This window comes from Emydura macquarii, unplaced genomic scaffold (genome assembly GCF_026122565.2).
Source record: "Emydura macquarii macquarii isolate MOO-44397 ecotype Brisbane River unplaced genomic scaffold, CSIRO-AGI_Emac_v2 contig_1214, whole genome shotgun sequence".
Taxonomy (NCBI): Eukaryota; Metazoa; Chordata; order Testudines; family Chelidae; genus Emydura; species Emydura macquarii.
In genome coordinates, this window is record NW_027131351.1 from 120959 (window position 1) to 133880 (window position 12922).

A 12922-nucleotide genomic window follows, 5' to 3' on the forward strand; every position below is an offset into this window, starting at 1 on the left:
TGTCACTGTGTGAAGTTGTGTGCCCAGTCATTACTGTTCATGGGTGCAATTGAGTGTGTGCAACTGCAAACATTTGAGGGTGTGACTGTCACTGTGTGTAACTGAGTGTGTGCCCTTGTGACTGCCTGTGTACAATTGTAAGTCTGACTGTGTAACAGCATCTAATTGTGATTGTGTGTGACTGCGTGATGGTGTGTATAACTGTATATGATCAGGTGATCCTGCATGTGTGTGTGTGTGTGTGCCCCCTCCACAAATGCACCTGTTTTATCACCCAGATGAATGGACACACTCCAGCTGCAAGCACACAAACACTGTACACACACGCAGCCACATGCATGCATACAATTACACACACACATCAGAGCTCATCTTCTTCAGCAGGGGGCAGCTGGGACAGACAGACAGACAGACACCCGAAGTTTGGCTCATTGTGCATGCATATATACACAAACGGTATGTGCATTTTTCTATGGCTATATGTAATGGGAACTGAGAGGTTATATGAACCCAGGAGTCCTGGCTCCCAGCCCCCCCTGCTCTGACCCACCAGCCCCTCCTCCCCTCCCAGACGCTCAGATTTATGCACAGGCGACAGTGCTGGGAGCGACCCCTGACCCTGCCCGTGACCTCTGACCTCGTCTGGCTTCACAGACAGTCTGCACCTGGGACTTGCTCCCCCTTGACCCCTTAATACCACCACCCCCCCGCCGCCCGCTGCCAGACATTAACCCTGTGAGTGCCGCGGCCCAGCACTGCGTCTGCACCTAACCTGGGGTCTAACTTGGCTCTGGGAAGGGAATTGGGGTCTGGTGGGTTAGAGCAGGGGGATGGGGCTGGGAGCCAGGACTCCTGGGTTCTCTCCCTGGCTCTGGAATTGGGGGATGGGGGTGGCATCTGACCCCCTCTCCGATTGCCTCACCCCCCAGAAACTTTCCATAAGTCCCCTTCCCAAATCCCAGGTGGGATCCCCCAAGCATCAGCTCAGATCTAGGGGGGGCCAGGCACAGGAATGCGGGGGCAGGGTGGGCCAGCTCAGGGAAAGTGGAACCTGCACCCCCAACAGAGCCCCAGGCTCCTCCACCAAAAGGAAGCTGCTCCTCAGCCCCCAGACCTCAGCCTCTCACCCCCCAGACCTCAGCCCCCCTCCTCAGAATGTCTCATCTCTGGGAAGTTCAAGTCAAAACCATTAACCCCCATGTACGGGAAGGGTGCCCCTCAGTCCCAACCCACAGCTCCCTGCTAGCCCAGCCTTGGGAGTCCCCCCCCCACAGCTCTGCTGGTGCCCCTAACTCCTGACCCGCAGCCCCTCCTGGCTTGTTACATGCAGTCATGGGGGAGCTAAGGATTCCCCCTCCCCCTCTTTGTAACTGCAGCGTGGTGCATCTTGGGAGGAATAAATTATATTACCAAGGAATAGGCAGAAAACAGGGGCGAGAGGGGGGGTTATATACACTTCCTAAAATATTTCCCCCTCCCCATATATTCCATGCTGACCCCTTCCCCCTTCCTTAGCAATATAATTATACAACAATATCCGATCAGCCTCTGCTAGGAAAACCCAGCAGGCCCCATCACCTCCCATCTTCTTCTAGTCCACTGGACCCCACTCCCCTCCCAGGACTGGGGAGAGAACCCAGGCGTCCTGGCGCCCCCCCCCCCCCCCCCCCCCCCGGCTCTAACCACTAGTCCCCACTCCCCTCCTGGAGTCCCCCCCCACATTTTCCAGGGGGGGAGCTGGACGACAGTGTGTCCTTCTGCTCCCCCATCTGCTTCCACAGGGGGCCTCAACTCCCCCCACCCTCAGTCTTCACCTGGCTTTGGAGTTCCCGCCCCATTGGGGTGGATCAGGCCCGGCTACAGAAGGTACAGAGATCTGCCCCCCATTTCACCCCCAACAGAGATCCCTCAGGATCAGAGACAGACCCCCACAAAAAATTCTGCCTGTAGCTCGGTGTCTGCTGCTCCCCCCATTTCTGGAGAGCCCCCTCTTTCTCAATCCTCCCCCTGGAACCAAGCACCCCCAAGAGCAGAGAGACCCCCCATAACTCTCCCCCCCCCCTGCAGCTCAGTGTCAATTTGGGTCCCTCACTACCAACCCCCTGCATAACCAGCCCCGGTTCGATGCCAATGTGAGGGGTCTCCTCTGGATCTCCCCGCCCCCTATGCTCAGAGACACCCCGCTTCCCCCTCGTTTATCAGTGCCAACCGGGGGGACATCCTCCTCTCCCCAAATTCAGAGAAACCCCCATAATCCCCCACCCCGCAGCTCAGGGCCAATGGGGGGGGGGCGCGTCTCTTCTGGCTCCCCTCCCACACCGAACCAAGCCCCCCCCCCCAACCCCATCACCTACCTGCTCCTAGCGGCGGCTGCTCCGCGACGCCTAATTTGGGGTGGGGGCAACGCGGCGCGCGACTGGGGGCGCCCCCTCCCCACTCCATGGAAATGAACAAAGAACCTAGGGTGGGGGGAGAGGCTGCCGTCCATCCGTCTGTCTGTCTTCCCCCCCCCCGTCCGATCCGGCTGTGCTGGGGGGGGGGCTGGGATCCGCCCCCACATCCAACCTCCCTACCCCCCATCCTCCGGCTCGGCTCCTCTGCGCGAACTTGACCAGCCACGGCGCCTCCGAGGGGCCCGGCTGGGGGAAGCAGGGATGGAAGGAGGGGGGCCGCTGGGGACAGCACCGGGGGGGGGGGGGGTTCTGGGCCCCGATCCCCTCCCCCCATCTCCAGGCTGCGTCCGCGCCCCCCGCCCAGCCGGAGAGGAAAAGGCAGGAGTCGCGGCGTCTCCGTCCTTCCCCGCCCCCCCCCCTCCCTCCCCGCCGGCGCGTTGAGCTCTGGAGGGAGCTGGGGGGGGGGGGGGGGGAGTTGGGCGGGGGGGGGGGGGGGGGGAATGTGGCAGGTTGCTGGTCGGAGTCTGGAGAAAGGGAGACAGATGCAGCAATGGAGGCAGGGAACCGGCTGGGGGGGGCGATGGCGGGCGGGCGGGCGGGCGGGCGAGCTCCAGAAATACCGGGGAGACGGAGCGATGGGGGGGGGGGGGGGATAGACAGACAGATCCCGTGTGCGGGGCGGACGGGGAGATATCGGAATATGCGGGGTGGGGAGGGGGGTGCGGATGGATAGACACAAAATACACGGAAGGAAGGATGGACGGAGGGAGGGATGGATGGATGGATGGAGAGCGAGCGAGCAGGCGGACAATCTCCCTCTGCGTCTCTGTCTTTCCCGGCTGCCTGGTGGGGGGAGCGGAATACATCCCCCCCCCCCCGCGCCACCCCCACCTGCAACTCACCTGCCGGACCGAGCCTCGACCGCATCTCCCAGCCAAGGAGGGCGCCCGCAGCGCGGCATGCTGGGAGAGGCTCTTTGGGGGTGCTAGTGACGTCATCGGCTGGGGGGGCAGGGAGAGAGCCAGGGATCCTGGGTCCCGGAAGCGAAAAGCGACAGATTCTCCTCCCTGGAGTTCAGGATTCCCTTAGTCTGATGCTCAACCCTCCCCCCCACTGCTGCCTCCTGCACCAGCCAGTCCCTTGCCCCCCCGGGGCCAGATCAGAGCCGGTGCCCCCAGAGGGGACAGGCCCCCTGCCCCATTCTCCTGCCCCCCAAGCCAGACAGTTCTCCCTGTGCACAAATGTACATTCATCTCTGTGGAGTGCTTCTGGTCTCAGCTCCCCCATGGTCAATCCAGAGTCACCCCGGCCTGCCGTGGGGTCTGAGACTGCGTGACTGTGCGTTCACACTGGTGGGACTGGGTTGAGAAGTGCTTCCCTGACCTCCGAGATTCATTCCGCTGCAGGGAGAGAAGAAAATAATGCATCATAAATGGGATTATCCTCTGCTAATCTGGGGCAGAATTAATTAACAGGAGATAGAAGGATAACGAATAATCGCCGCTGTCCCAGGCTTGGACTCCCCTTCGCAGCTCTGCTGGTGGCCCCTCAATCCCGACCCACAGCCCCCTGCTAGCTCAGCCCTGGGGTCCCCTTCACAGCTCGAGTATTTAAATGTCTCTCTCTAGCACCTGGTGCCCCAAAAGATCCCCAAGGGCTTTGCAGAATGGAAATACATGAATCCTTCATCTGGCACTGACATGCAGCCACCTCTGGAGAGGGGCACTGTGGCTATTTATTCAGGGACCCCTCGCCCACCCACCACGGAGTTGCATCTGCCTCTGGGGTGGGCCACAGGAGCTGCTAAGAGAGAGACTCCTTCACCTCACACTGAGATGCAGCCCCTCTGGGGTGGAGAGCGGCGGCTGTTTATACCGGTGGTCAGAAGGGGGTGAAAGGAGAGGCTGACGAGGCCCGGGACAGGAAGGGTTGGGAGATAAAGTCTATGGGGACCAGAAGCCTGGGTGAGGGGAGCATGAGAGAAAGAGTGGGAGGCACTAGGCCAAAGGAATGGGGGTGGGAAGACATCCCAGGAGCTGGGGGCCTGAGATCAGGAATCGGGGTAGAGTGAGGGAACCCGCAGTGCCGGTGCCCCTCGGTCCCAACCCACAGTCCCCCGCTAGCCCAGCTCCCAGCTCTGTGGTGCCCCTCACTCCCGACCCGCATCCCTGGGCTCCCCCCCCCCGCCCCGCCCCGCAGCAGCACCCGGCAGCCTCTGCCTTTGGCTGCAAGCCAAAGCAAAAAATTCCATCTCCCGCCCCTTGGCTGCTGCGGCGGGGAGCGCCGGGAAGGGGGGGAGTGGAGGGGGGGCGGGGGCGGTGCCTGGGCTGAGCTGGGGGAGGGGAAGGGGAGGGCGCTAACAGTGGCAGGGAAACCACTCTGCCGGCCCCAGGGCGGGGACTGGCTGGCTTAGGGGGCCGGGGAATGGGACACGGGGCCTTTCCCCTCTAGGGGGCGTCGGCCCGGGCCAGGGGTGCCAGCTGGCGGGGGGGGGGGGGGGGTACAAGCCCCTTTGGCTCAGCAGTTCAGTGGCCCTGTGGGTGACTCGAGTTTGCCGGGTCTCAGCCCCCTGCCGGCACTAACCACCCCTTGGCCGGCAGCTCCAGCAGAGAGGCCAAGGGCGAGACGGGCCACGGAGACCCAGCCCCTGCCCCACCTGTCCTGGGGGTCAGTCCGCTACTGCTGCCGGGGGTGCATTGGACAAGTGGCACCGTCGCCGCACACCCTGGCCGGGGCGCAGCGGGGAGCTGGAGGGACGCGACCCCGAGGTGGTGGGTGGCCACAAGTGGGGCGCCCCCTTGGCGTGTATGGGGCTAGGTAGCTCGGTAGGTAGAGGGGGTGCAGGGGGTGGGGTGGAGGGACTGACTGGGGGGTGTCTGAGGATGGAAGGCCAGCGGGTGATGGGGTAAAAAAACGGGGGGGGGGCGGACTGAGCTGTCTCTGGGGATGGAGGGAGGGGCGGGGGTGGGGAGAGCTGGAGGGTGGCTAAGGGGGGTGGATGGAGGGGAGGGAGGGGCTGATGAGTGACTGCTGCGGGGGGCGAGGGGGAGCTGGGCGGGGTCGGGAGCTGGGGGGGCTGGGCTGGAGGGGCGGGGGGGAGAGCGGGGGGGGGTTTGGGTTGGAGGGGGCTGGCTGGGCGGGGGGAAGAGCTGGGGGGGGGGCTGGCTAGGCTGGGGGCGCTGGGCTGGAGGGGATGGGGGGGCGGCTGGCTGGGACGTCAGGCCCAGGCGGGATATCCAGCCGCTCTCGGCTCGTGGTCTGGGGCTGGGGTAGTTTAGGAAGCCCCGCCCCGCCCTCCTCTGGTTGGCTCGTTCTAGGCCACCAGTAGCCAATCGGATGGCAGGATCCTTGGGGTGCCGCGAGCTCACCTAGCCGCCCCCCTTCCTGCGGCTGTCAGCGGGGGGGGGGGGGGCGGGGCAGGTCACGCCCCGGATGGGTGACCAAGGCTCAGGGGGCGCTGGGCTGCGGGGGGGGGGGGGGGGGTGTCAGTGGGGGGCGCTGGGCTGCGGGGGGCCGGGCGGGGTGTCAGTGGGGGGCGCTGTGCTGCAGGGAGCGAGGATCAGTGGGGGGCGCTGGGCTGCAGGGGGCGGGGGGTCAGTGGGGGGCGCTGGGCTGCGGGGGGGTCAGTGAGGGGCACGGTCCCCTGGCAGTCACAGGTGGGGAATTTAACCCTTTGGGAGCCAATCCTGCCCTCCCCAGTGGGGGCTCCCCGGAGGGCCGGGGGAGGTCTGGGCTGTCATTTCTCTGTCCCCCCCGCGTTCGGCGCTGCCTGCTGGCAGAAACGCGCCCTCCCCCCTGCCCGGAGCGGGGCTGGGGATGTTGGTGCTGCAGAGTTTAGCTGCCAGATGCACATTTCACGCCGGGGTCGTGCGAGGACATTTAATGTCTTGGTTTCTCGTCAGCCGCCCTCGCGAGAAATCCTGGATTCCCAGTCCCAGACCTTGGGATAGAACCCAGGAGTCCTGGCTCCCAACCCCCTCTCCCCACCCTTTGTATAAAGGGATTCTCCCCAGTCTGTCCCTTCTTTGTGTTTCTCGTCAACCCGCGCACATCTGAGTGGTGTGGTGATCGCTGATGTTAGTGGTAGATCTCTTAGGTTTGTGTGTGTGTGTGTGTGTCCCTGCTGCCCCCTGCTAGGTGTGATAAGCACTGCTTTGTGTGTGTGTATATATGTGTGAGTGTGTGTGTGTGTGTCTGCTGCCCCCTGCTGGAAAGGACGAGCCCTACTCTGTGAGGTGTTGCGTTTGCGTGCCTGGGGTGTGTTGTTCTGCCCGTGCTCTCTCTCTCTCTCACACACACACATTCCTGGCATGCAGAACCCCTCTGTACACACCTGCAGAGTGAAAGCTGCCATCTCTGGGGTGGAGCACAAGCTGGGGGCTGTTTACACGGGGATCCCTCCCTGCAGCCAGGCAGGAGAGTGTCCGAAATGGATTGACCAGCGCAGCCAAGGTCGGGGGTCGCTAGGTTGTGCAGACCAAAGACAGTGACCCCCCCACCCCAGCTGTCTGGGGCCTGTTATCCCCTTGCTGCCCAGGGCAGCTGGGAGAATCACGGAGATGGAGGATGGGGGCAGGGCTGGAAGGCGGCTATGAGTCAGGACTGAGGAGGCCAGGGCCAGGCAGGGGATTTTTCTCTCTTTCTCTGCAGCACCCAGGGGCCAATGTTTCCCCTTTGTCCAGTAGGAGGCGCTGGCACCAAGGCAGCCAGAGCCCACCCAACCCCCGACTTGATGTGTGTTCAGTGACACGAGCAGTTCAGGTCTTGGTCCAGATCCCATTGGTCAGAAACGGCCTGGGACCCTGGCTTCCATCTGGCTCTGGGGTGGGGCCTGGCTGGCTCGGGGGGGGGGGGCAGGGAATGAGGCATTGCGCCTGGGGGGGGTGCTGGGTGTGTTGGGGGGTCTGTAGGTGTGTCTCTTTCAGCCCCCTGCCCATGGCAGAGCTCAGCTGGGTGTCTCCATCTCTCCCAGTGCATCATCTCCTCCACCCTGCTGCTTTCCATTCCCTCAGCGCCCTCCGCCCCTTCCTCTGCCCCACTGAGGGGCTGGGCTCTCCCCTGGCTCTGCACACATGGCTGCATCTGGCCCCGTGCCCAGCCCGGGTGCGGTGGAAGCCGACCGGTGACACAAGTGAGGCTAATTAGAGCTGGGGGGCTCAGCCCCATTGGCCCTGCAGCTGAGAGCACTCCGAAGCCTTAGGAACACAGAGATGGCTCACCCGGTGCTGAAAGGCAGCTGCTTCTGGGGTGGAGCAGGGGGGGCTGTTTATATAGGGGCCCCTTGCCCGGCGTTGAGCTGAGGCTACCTCTGCGGTGGCCCCCGGAGGTTTAGGGTCCTGTGCGCCATTCCCCACCCCCCTGAGCCAGCCAGTCCCCTGCTCTGGGGCTCGCGCTCCCTAGAGGTTAAAGGCTCGCGGTCTGTTCCCTGACCCCCACAAATCCAGACGGTGACGGCTGATCATTCTCCATCCGGTTCCCGCTTTTCCAGCAATCCACCCTGGCTAGACGTCTGCAAGCTGCTCCCAGAGCCCAGCTGTGCCGAGCGGGGGAGCCGCCTGGGGCGGGCTGGGAGGGAGCCCAGTTGCCCGTCACCTGGCCTCCCCTTCCCGCGTCAGCCTGGGCGCTGAGTAACCGATTTGTGAATAATACCGAGCTCATCCACAGCTGGTCCAGGGCTCAACCCAGAGCTGGGGCCCAGGGCTGGGAGGAAACAAACTGGTTCTTAAAGGAGCGGCTGCTTCTGGGAAGGGGCAGGGATGGTTTGGAAAAGCGTTGGTTTCATTTAGCAGCCTGGTGCAGAGGTGAGCAGTTGGCTCTAGCGCCTCCCCAGGGGTAACCCCTCGATCGCCTGCCAGGCCAGCGGACAGACTGGCTGCAATTCACAAGATGAGCATAGGATGCCGGCCCTGAAGCCTCAGCGTGGTGCTAGGGGATGCTGTGCTGCAGGGAGTGAGGTATAAACAGCCCCTGCGCCCCACCCCAGAGGTGGCTGCATCTCAGCACTAGGCAAGAGATCTGTGTATGAAGCGGAGGCTTAGTTATCAATAATAGTCTGGATTAGCACAAGGACAGTTAATGACAAGACTTGAGGAGACAGATTTTTCTAAAAAATAAGTTTTATTTTCCACAGTTTATAAAATAAACCCAATAAAAATCTCTGCTGTTCAATGACTCTTTGTAATTAATAATATTACAGACAAATAAATAGACTATGTTCCTTCATTTCCCTGCTGGAAAGGGGGTGCCCTACACCCCCATGATCCATAAAAATTATTGGGGTGAAAGGATCAGGCCGCTTGGGGCAGTGAATTTGCCCTCCAACCTTCATCTCCAACCTCAGAATTTGGGGCAGGATCTTTTCAGTGCAAGCAAAAGGTAACAGGATGGAAAGTTCACAGTTTTTGTTGGCCTCTAGTGGCCAAATTGCACAGTTCAGGATAAAAACCTACTACCGCTGTGAAGGGAAATCCTCCCAAAGCTCAGGGGCATCTCTGATTTGGAAGAGATGAGGTTCGTCCAGTGAGCGTGGCCGTTAGGCAGACGCAATGACATTTGAACATAAAGTCCAGCAATGATGCGCTACTCCCCAGAGTGAAGGATCCCTGTATAAACAACTGCCCCACCCCAGAGGCGGCTGCATTTCAACGTTGGCCTGAGACAGTCCCGATGGAGACATGGGGGTGTGGGCATCCCAGACGATGATATAAATAAGTAAAATGAGGTCAGACAATTGCCTGGAGTTGGACATTAACCAGACACTAGGGGAAAAACTGAAGTTTCTGAGCCACTGTGTCTTAGGACTGACGGCTACAGTGCTGAGGGTGTGTGAAAAATCCCCCTCCCTCAAGCACCATAGCTTGGCTGCCCTAGCCCCTGGGGTAGACGCCCAGCAGTGGTTGGAAGATTTCTGTCAGAGGCATTAGCGCCATGTAGGGGGTCCTACAAGGAGGGAAAAGCCCCTCTGTTGTCGGCTGTGTCCATGCTATGGGGTTAGGCTGAGATCATTCCAACACTGTAGCTATGCCACTGTCCTCCCCATAGTGTGGACATTGTTGATGAGAGAAGCCAGAAGTCCTGGCTCCCAGCCACCCCTGCTCTACCCACTAGATCCCACTCCCCTCTTAGAGGCAGGGATGGAACCCAGGAGTCCCCCGTCTAATCCAGCCTTCCAGTTTACCCAGCCTGCCCCGCAGCCTGGGGAACAGAGGGGGTAGGAGGAGAATAACAAGGAACCCCGGCGTCCAGGCTTTACACCTGGATGCTGTAGTGATCGGCCCGCTTCCGACAGCACCGCCGGACCCACACCCAGTACAGCAGCACCATGCCAGCCCAGTAGCCCAGGTAGACACCTGCCCCAATGACCAGGTAGCCCAGCTCGGCCTGTTTGACCTGGCTGGACCAGTCGGCCTGGGCCTCCTGGTAGAGGGTATAGCCCATCCCCACCAGCAGCAGGAGCCCCCAGATGGAGACGGGCAGGAGGGGCATCAAGTTGCCCACCATCTTCTTCCTCCCGGAGGTGCCCCAGCTGCTCTTGTTCATGGTGGCGATGGCGAAGTACTTGGCCGGCAGGAGGCCGCCCATGTAGAGCAGGGCGTAGAGACTCATGAAGAGCATCCGGAGGCTGCCCCGCAGCCAGCAGGCGTAGAGCGCCTTGACGCAGGCCACCAGCTGGACGCAGAGCAGGACCCACAGCACGTCCCACAAGCTGCCGCCGTAGAAGAGGCGCAGGACGGTGGCCGTCACGAAGAAGGGGAAGACGCCGGCCACCACCGCCTCGTAGGTCATCCACAGGTGATGCCGGTGCCACCAGAGGGCGTTGTAGAGCCACTCGCGGAAGTAGGACTTGGTCCAGCGGGTCTGCTGGGCCAGCCAGCGCAGGAACTGGGCAGGCGTCTCCGAGTAGCAGCGGGAGCGGGCCGTGTACCTGGTGGGCGAAGGGGGGAGTCTTAGCTAATGCTGAGCTGGGGATGGGACCCAGGAGTCCTGGCTACCAGCCCCCTGATCCAACCACTAGACCCCACTCCTCTACCAGAGCCAGGGATAGAACCCAGGAGTCCTGGCTCCCAGCTCTGGCCCCCACCTTAACCACTAGACCCCACTCCCCTGCCAGAGCTGGGGAGAGAACCCATGTAGTCTGGCTCCCAGCTGCCCCACCCCCACTCTAACCACTAGTCCTCCCTCCTCTCCCAGAGTCAGGGACAGAACCCCAGAGTCCTGGCTCCCAGCCCCCCTGAGGTGGGGCCGGCACAGGCGGGCCGTGCACTCACTTGGTGGCGTAGCCGATGCTCAGCATGCGGTTGGTGAGGTGCCGGTCGTCGCCGAAGGTGCAATGGGTGCCCAGGAATTTCTGGTTGTACCAGGACTCCAGGAACTGCTGCAGGAGGTCGTTCCGGTACAGGCCTGCCGGGGACAGCAGGCAGAGCAGGGTCAGCATGGCCAGAAGTCCCTGCGTTCCCGTCCCTGCCCCTCCTAGAGCCGGGATAGAACCCAGGCGGCCTGGCTCCCAGCCCCCTGCTCTAACCACCAGACCCAACTCCCCTCCCAGAGCAGAGGAGAACCCAGGCGTCCTGGCGGACTCACCCAGGGGCCCGCTGATGCAGGAGACGCAGTCGAAGTAGGACTGGCAGGCGCGCTCCACGTTGAAGGCCATCCAGTAGCGCAGGCTGCTCATGAAGCTGATGAAGGAGTCGGAGAGGTTGAGGATCCGCACGTCGCCCCCCACGGCCCCGTAGCCCTTGTTGGACTCCAGCACCTTCACCAGCTCCACTGTGGCCCTGGGGTCCAGCTTGGTGTCCGAGTCGCACACCTGGGGAGAGTCAAGAGGGGGTGTTACCCGCTGAGCCCCCAGGGAGCTGTGCTGGCCCCATGTCCCAGTGCGGAGCTAGGGGCGCTGTGCTGCAGGGGGTCGGAGCGGGGGTCGGGGAGGGTGGGGTAGCCAGCTAGATGCTCGTACCTGGACATAGTCCACCGAGTTGCCCAGCGCCCGGAAGGCCGTGTACATCACCTCCCGCTTCCCTCCCCATCGCTGCATGATGCAGACGCATCGCCTGGAGCGGATCAGTTCCTCCACCGCCAGCTGGCCCGGGTCGTCCATCTCCACCTCGTTGTAGGGCCCGGGCTCCTCCCCTCCCACCCCCTGGCAGCTGCCGGCCCCCTCCTCGCCCTCTGGCAGAGGCTGCTGGTGGTAGTTGTTCTCCCAGACGTAGGTGCCCACGTCCTCGCCGGCAAAGACCTCCTGGAACATGTCCAGCATGTAGCGGTCGTCGGGGCTGTTCCCGTCAATCACCATGATGACCCGCAGCTTCTCCGGGGGGTACAGGGTGGCCCTCACCGACTCCAGGCACTGCCGGAGGTAGGACGGGTCTTCTTGGTAGGCCGAGATGGTCAACGCCACCGTCTTGGTGTAGCTACAAGCCAGCGACTCCCTCTTCATCCGCCGGTGCTCCAGGAAGGCGAAGAAGCTCTGGACGGCCAGGTGGGCGGTGAGGAAGGCTCCGTAGAGGCCGAAGGCCATGATCCGATACTCGTCGGCCACCAGCTGGACCCCAGCGATGTAGGCCCAGGCTAGGACCACCAAGAGGATCAGGGCGAAGGCGATGGTGAGGACGCGGCGACCGGCGGAGACGAGGATTTTAAGCACTTCCATTTCCGCAAGGGACGGGCTCGGGGTGAGATGGGGCTGGGCTGGGTGGCCGGGATCCCCAGGCATGGAGTCTTTCTCTGCCCGGGGCTGGACAAACTGGCAGAGCTCAGGGGTAGAGCCCTAAAAATGACTAAACGGGGCCAGGAGGCAGGCGTTGTCGGCGTGACGGGAACTGGCATCTGAAGAGGACGGTTAGATCAAATAAATGACTCACACACAGTGGGCAACACTCCCCTGCCAGCACCGGGCAGGGAACCCAGGAGTCCGGGCTCCCAGCCCCTGTGGCTCTAACCACTTGACCCCACTCCCCTCCCAGAGCTGGGGAGAGAACCCAGGTGTCCTGGCTCCCAGCCCCCCATGCTGTGACCCATTAGACCCCTTTGTCCTCCCAGAGCTGGGGATCCGACCCAGGAATCCTGTTCCCAGCCCCCCTGCTCTAACCACTGGGCTCCGCTCCCCTGACCTGGTGCTGGTTGCTCTCCTCAGTGGTGCTGTCAGTTCTGGCTCCCTTAGTCCAGCAGGGAGGAAGTTTTTGAACCGCGGGAGGGGAGGGAAAGTCTCTGCCTGCGTCACCCCCCACCCCCCCGAGTCTCACACCCACTACTTCCCCCCAGTCCTGCCTCCTTTCCACCCCTCCCCCCATTGTTCCCTGTCTGGGCTTTTCCAGTCTGTCCCCGTGGACGGGAAATGCGCCGAGCCCCTCAATATTGGCAGGGGGCAGTGTGGGGGGGGGTTGGAAGGGGGGCCCTTATTCTCTCAGGGGGCTGCAGGTCGGGGGTGAGGGGCACTGGCTGGGCTGACAGATTCCCTGGTGCTCTGACCCCCCCGCCACATCTGGTTAACATCCAGCCCCCCCCCCCCACTGACCGGCAGGAGTCCAGGACCC

At 62.5% G+C, this 12922-nt stretch overlaps 1 protein-coding gene across 1 annotated transcript; it reads right to left on the reverse strand.

Annotated features, from left to right (window-relative positions):
- Positions 1–9462: 9462 nt before the first annotated feature.
- On the reverse strand, positions 9463–12102 carry HAS1 (hyaluronan synthase 1). Its single transcript, XM_067547007.1, has 4 exons — positions 11347–12102; positions 10974–11199; positions 10661–10793; positions 9463–10317 (listed from the first exon to the last, which is right to left on the reverse strand). The coding sequence occupies exons 1-4, from the start codon at positions 12100–12102 to the stop codon at positions 9642–9644; spliced, it is 1791 nt and encodes a 596-aa protein (XP_067403108.1). The 3' UTR covers positions 9463–9641.
- Between the last annotated feature and the right edge of the window lie 820 nt (positions 12103–12922).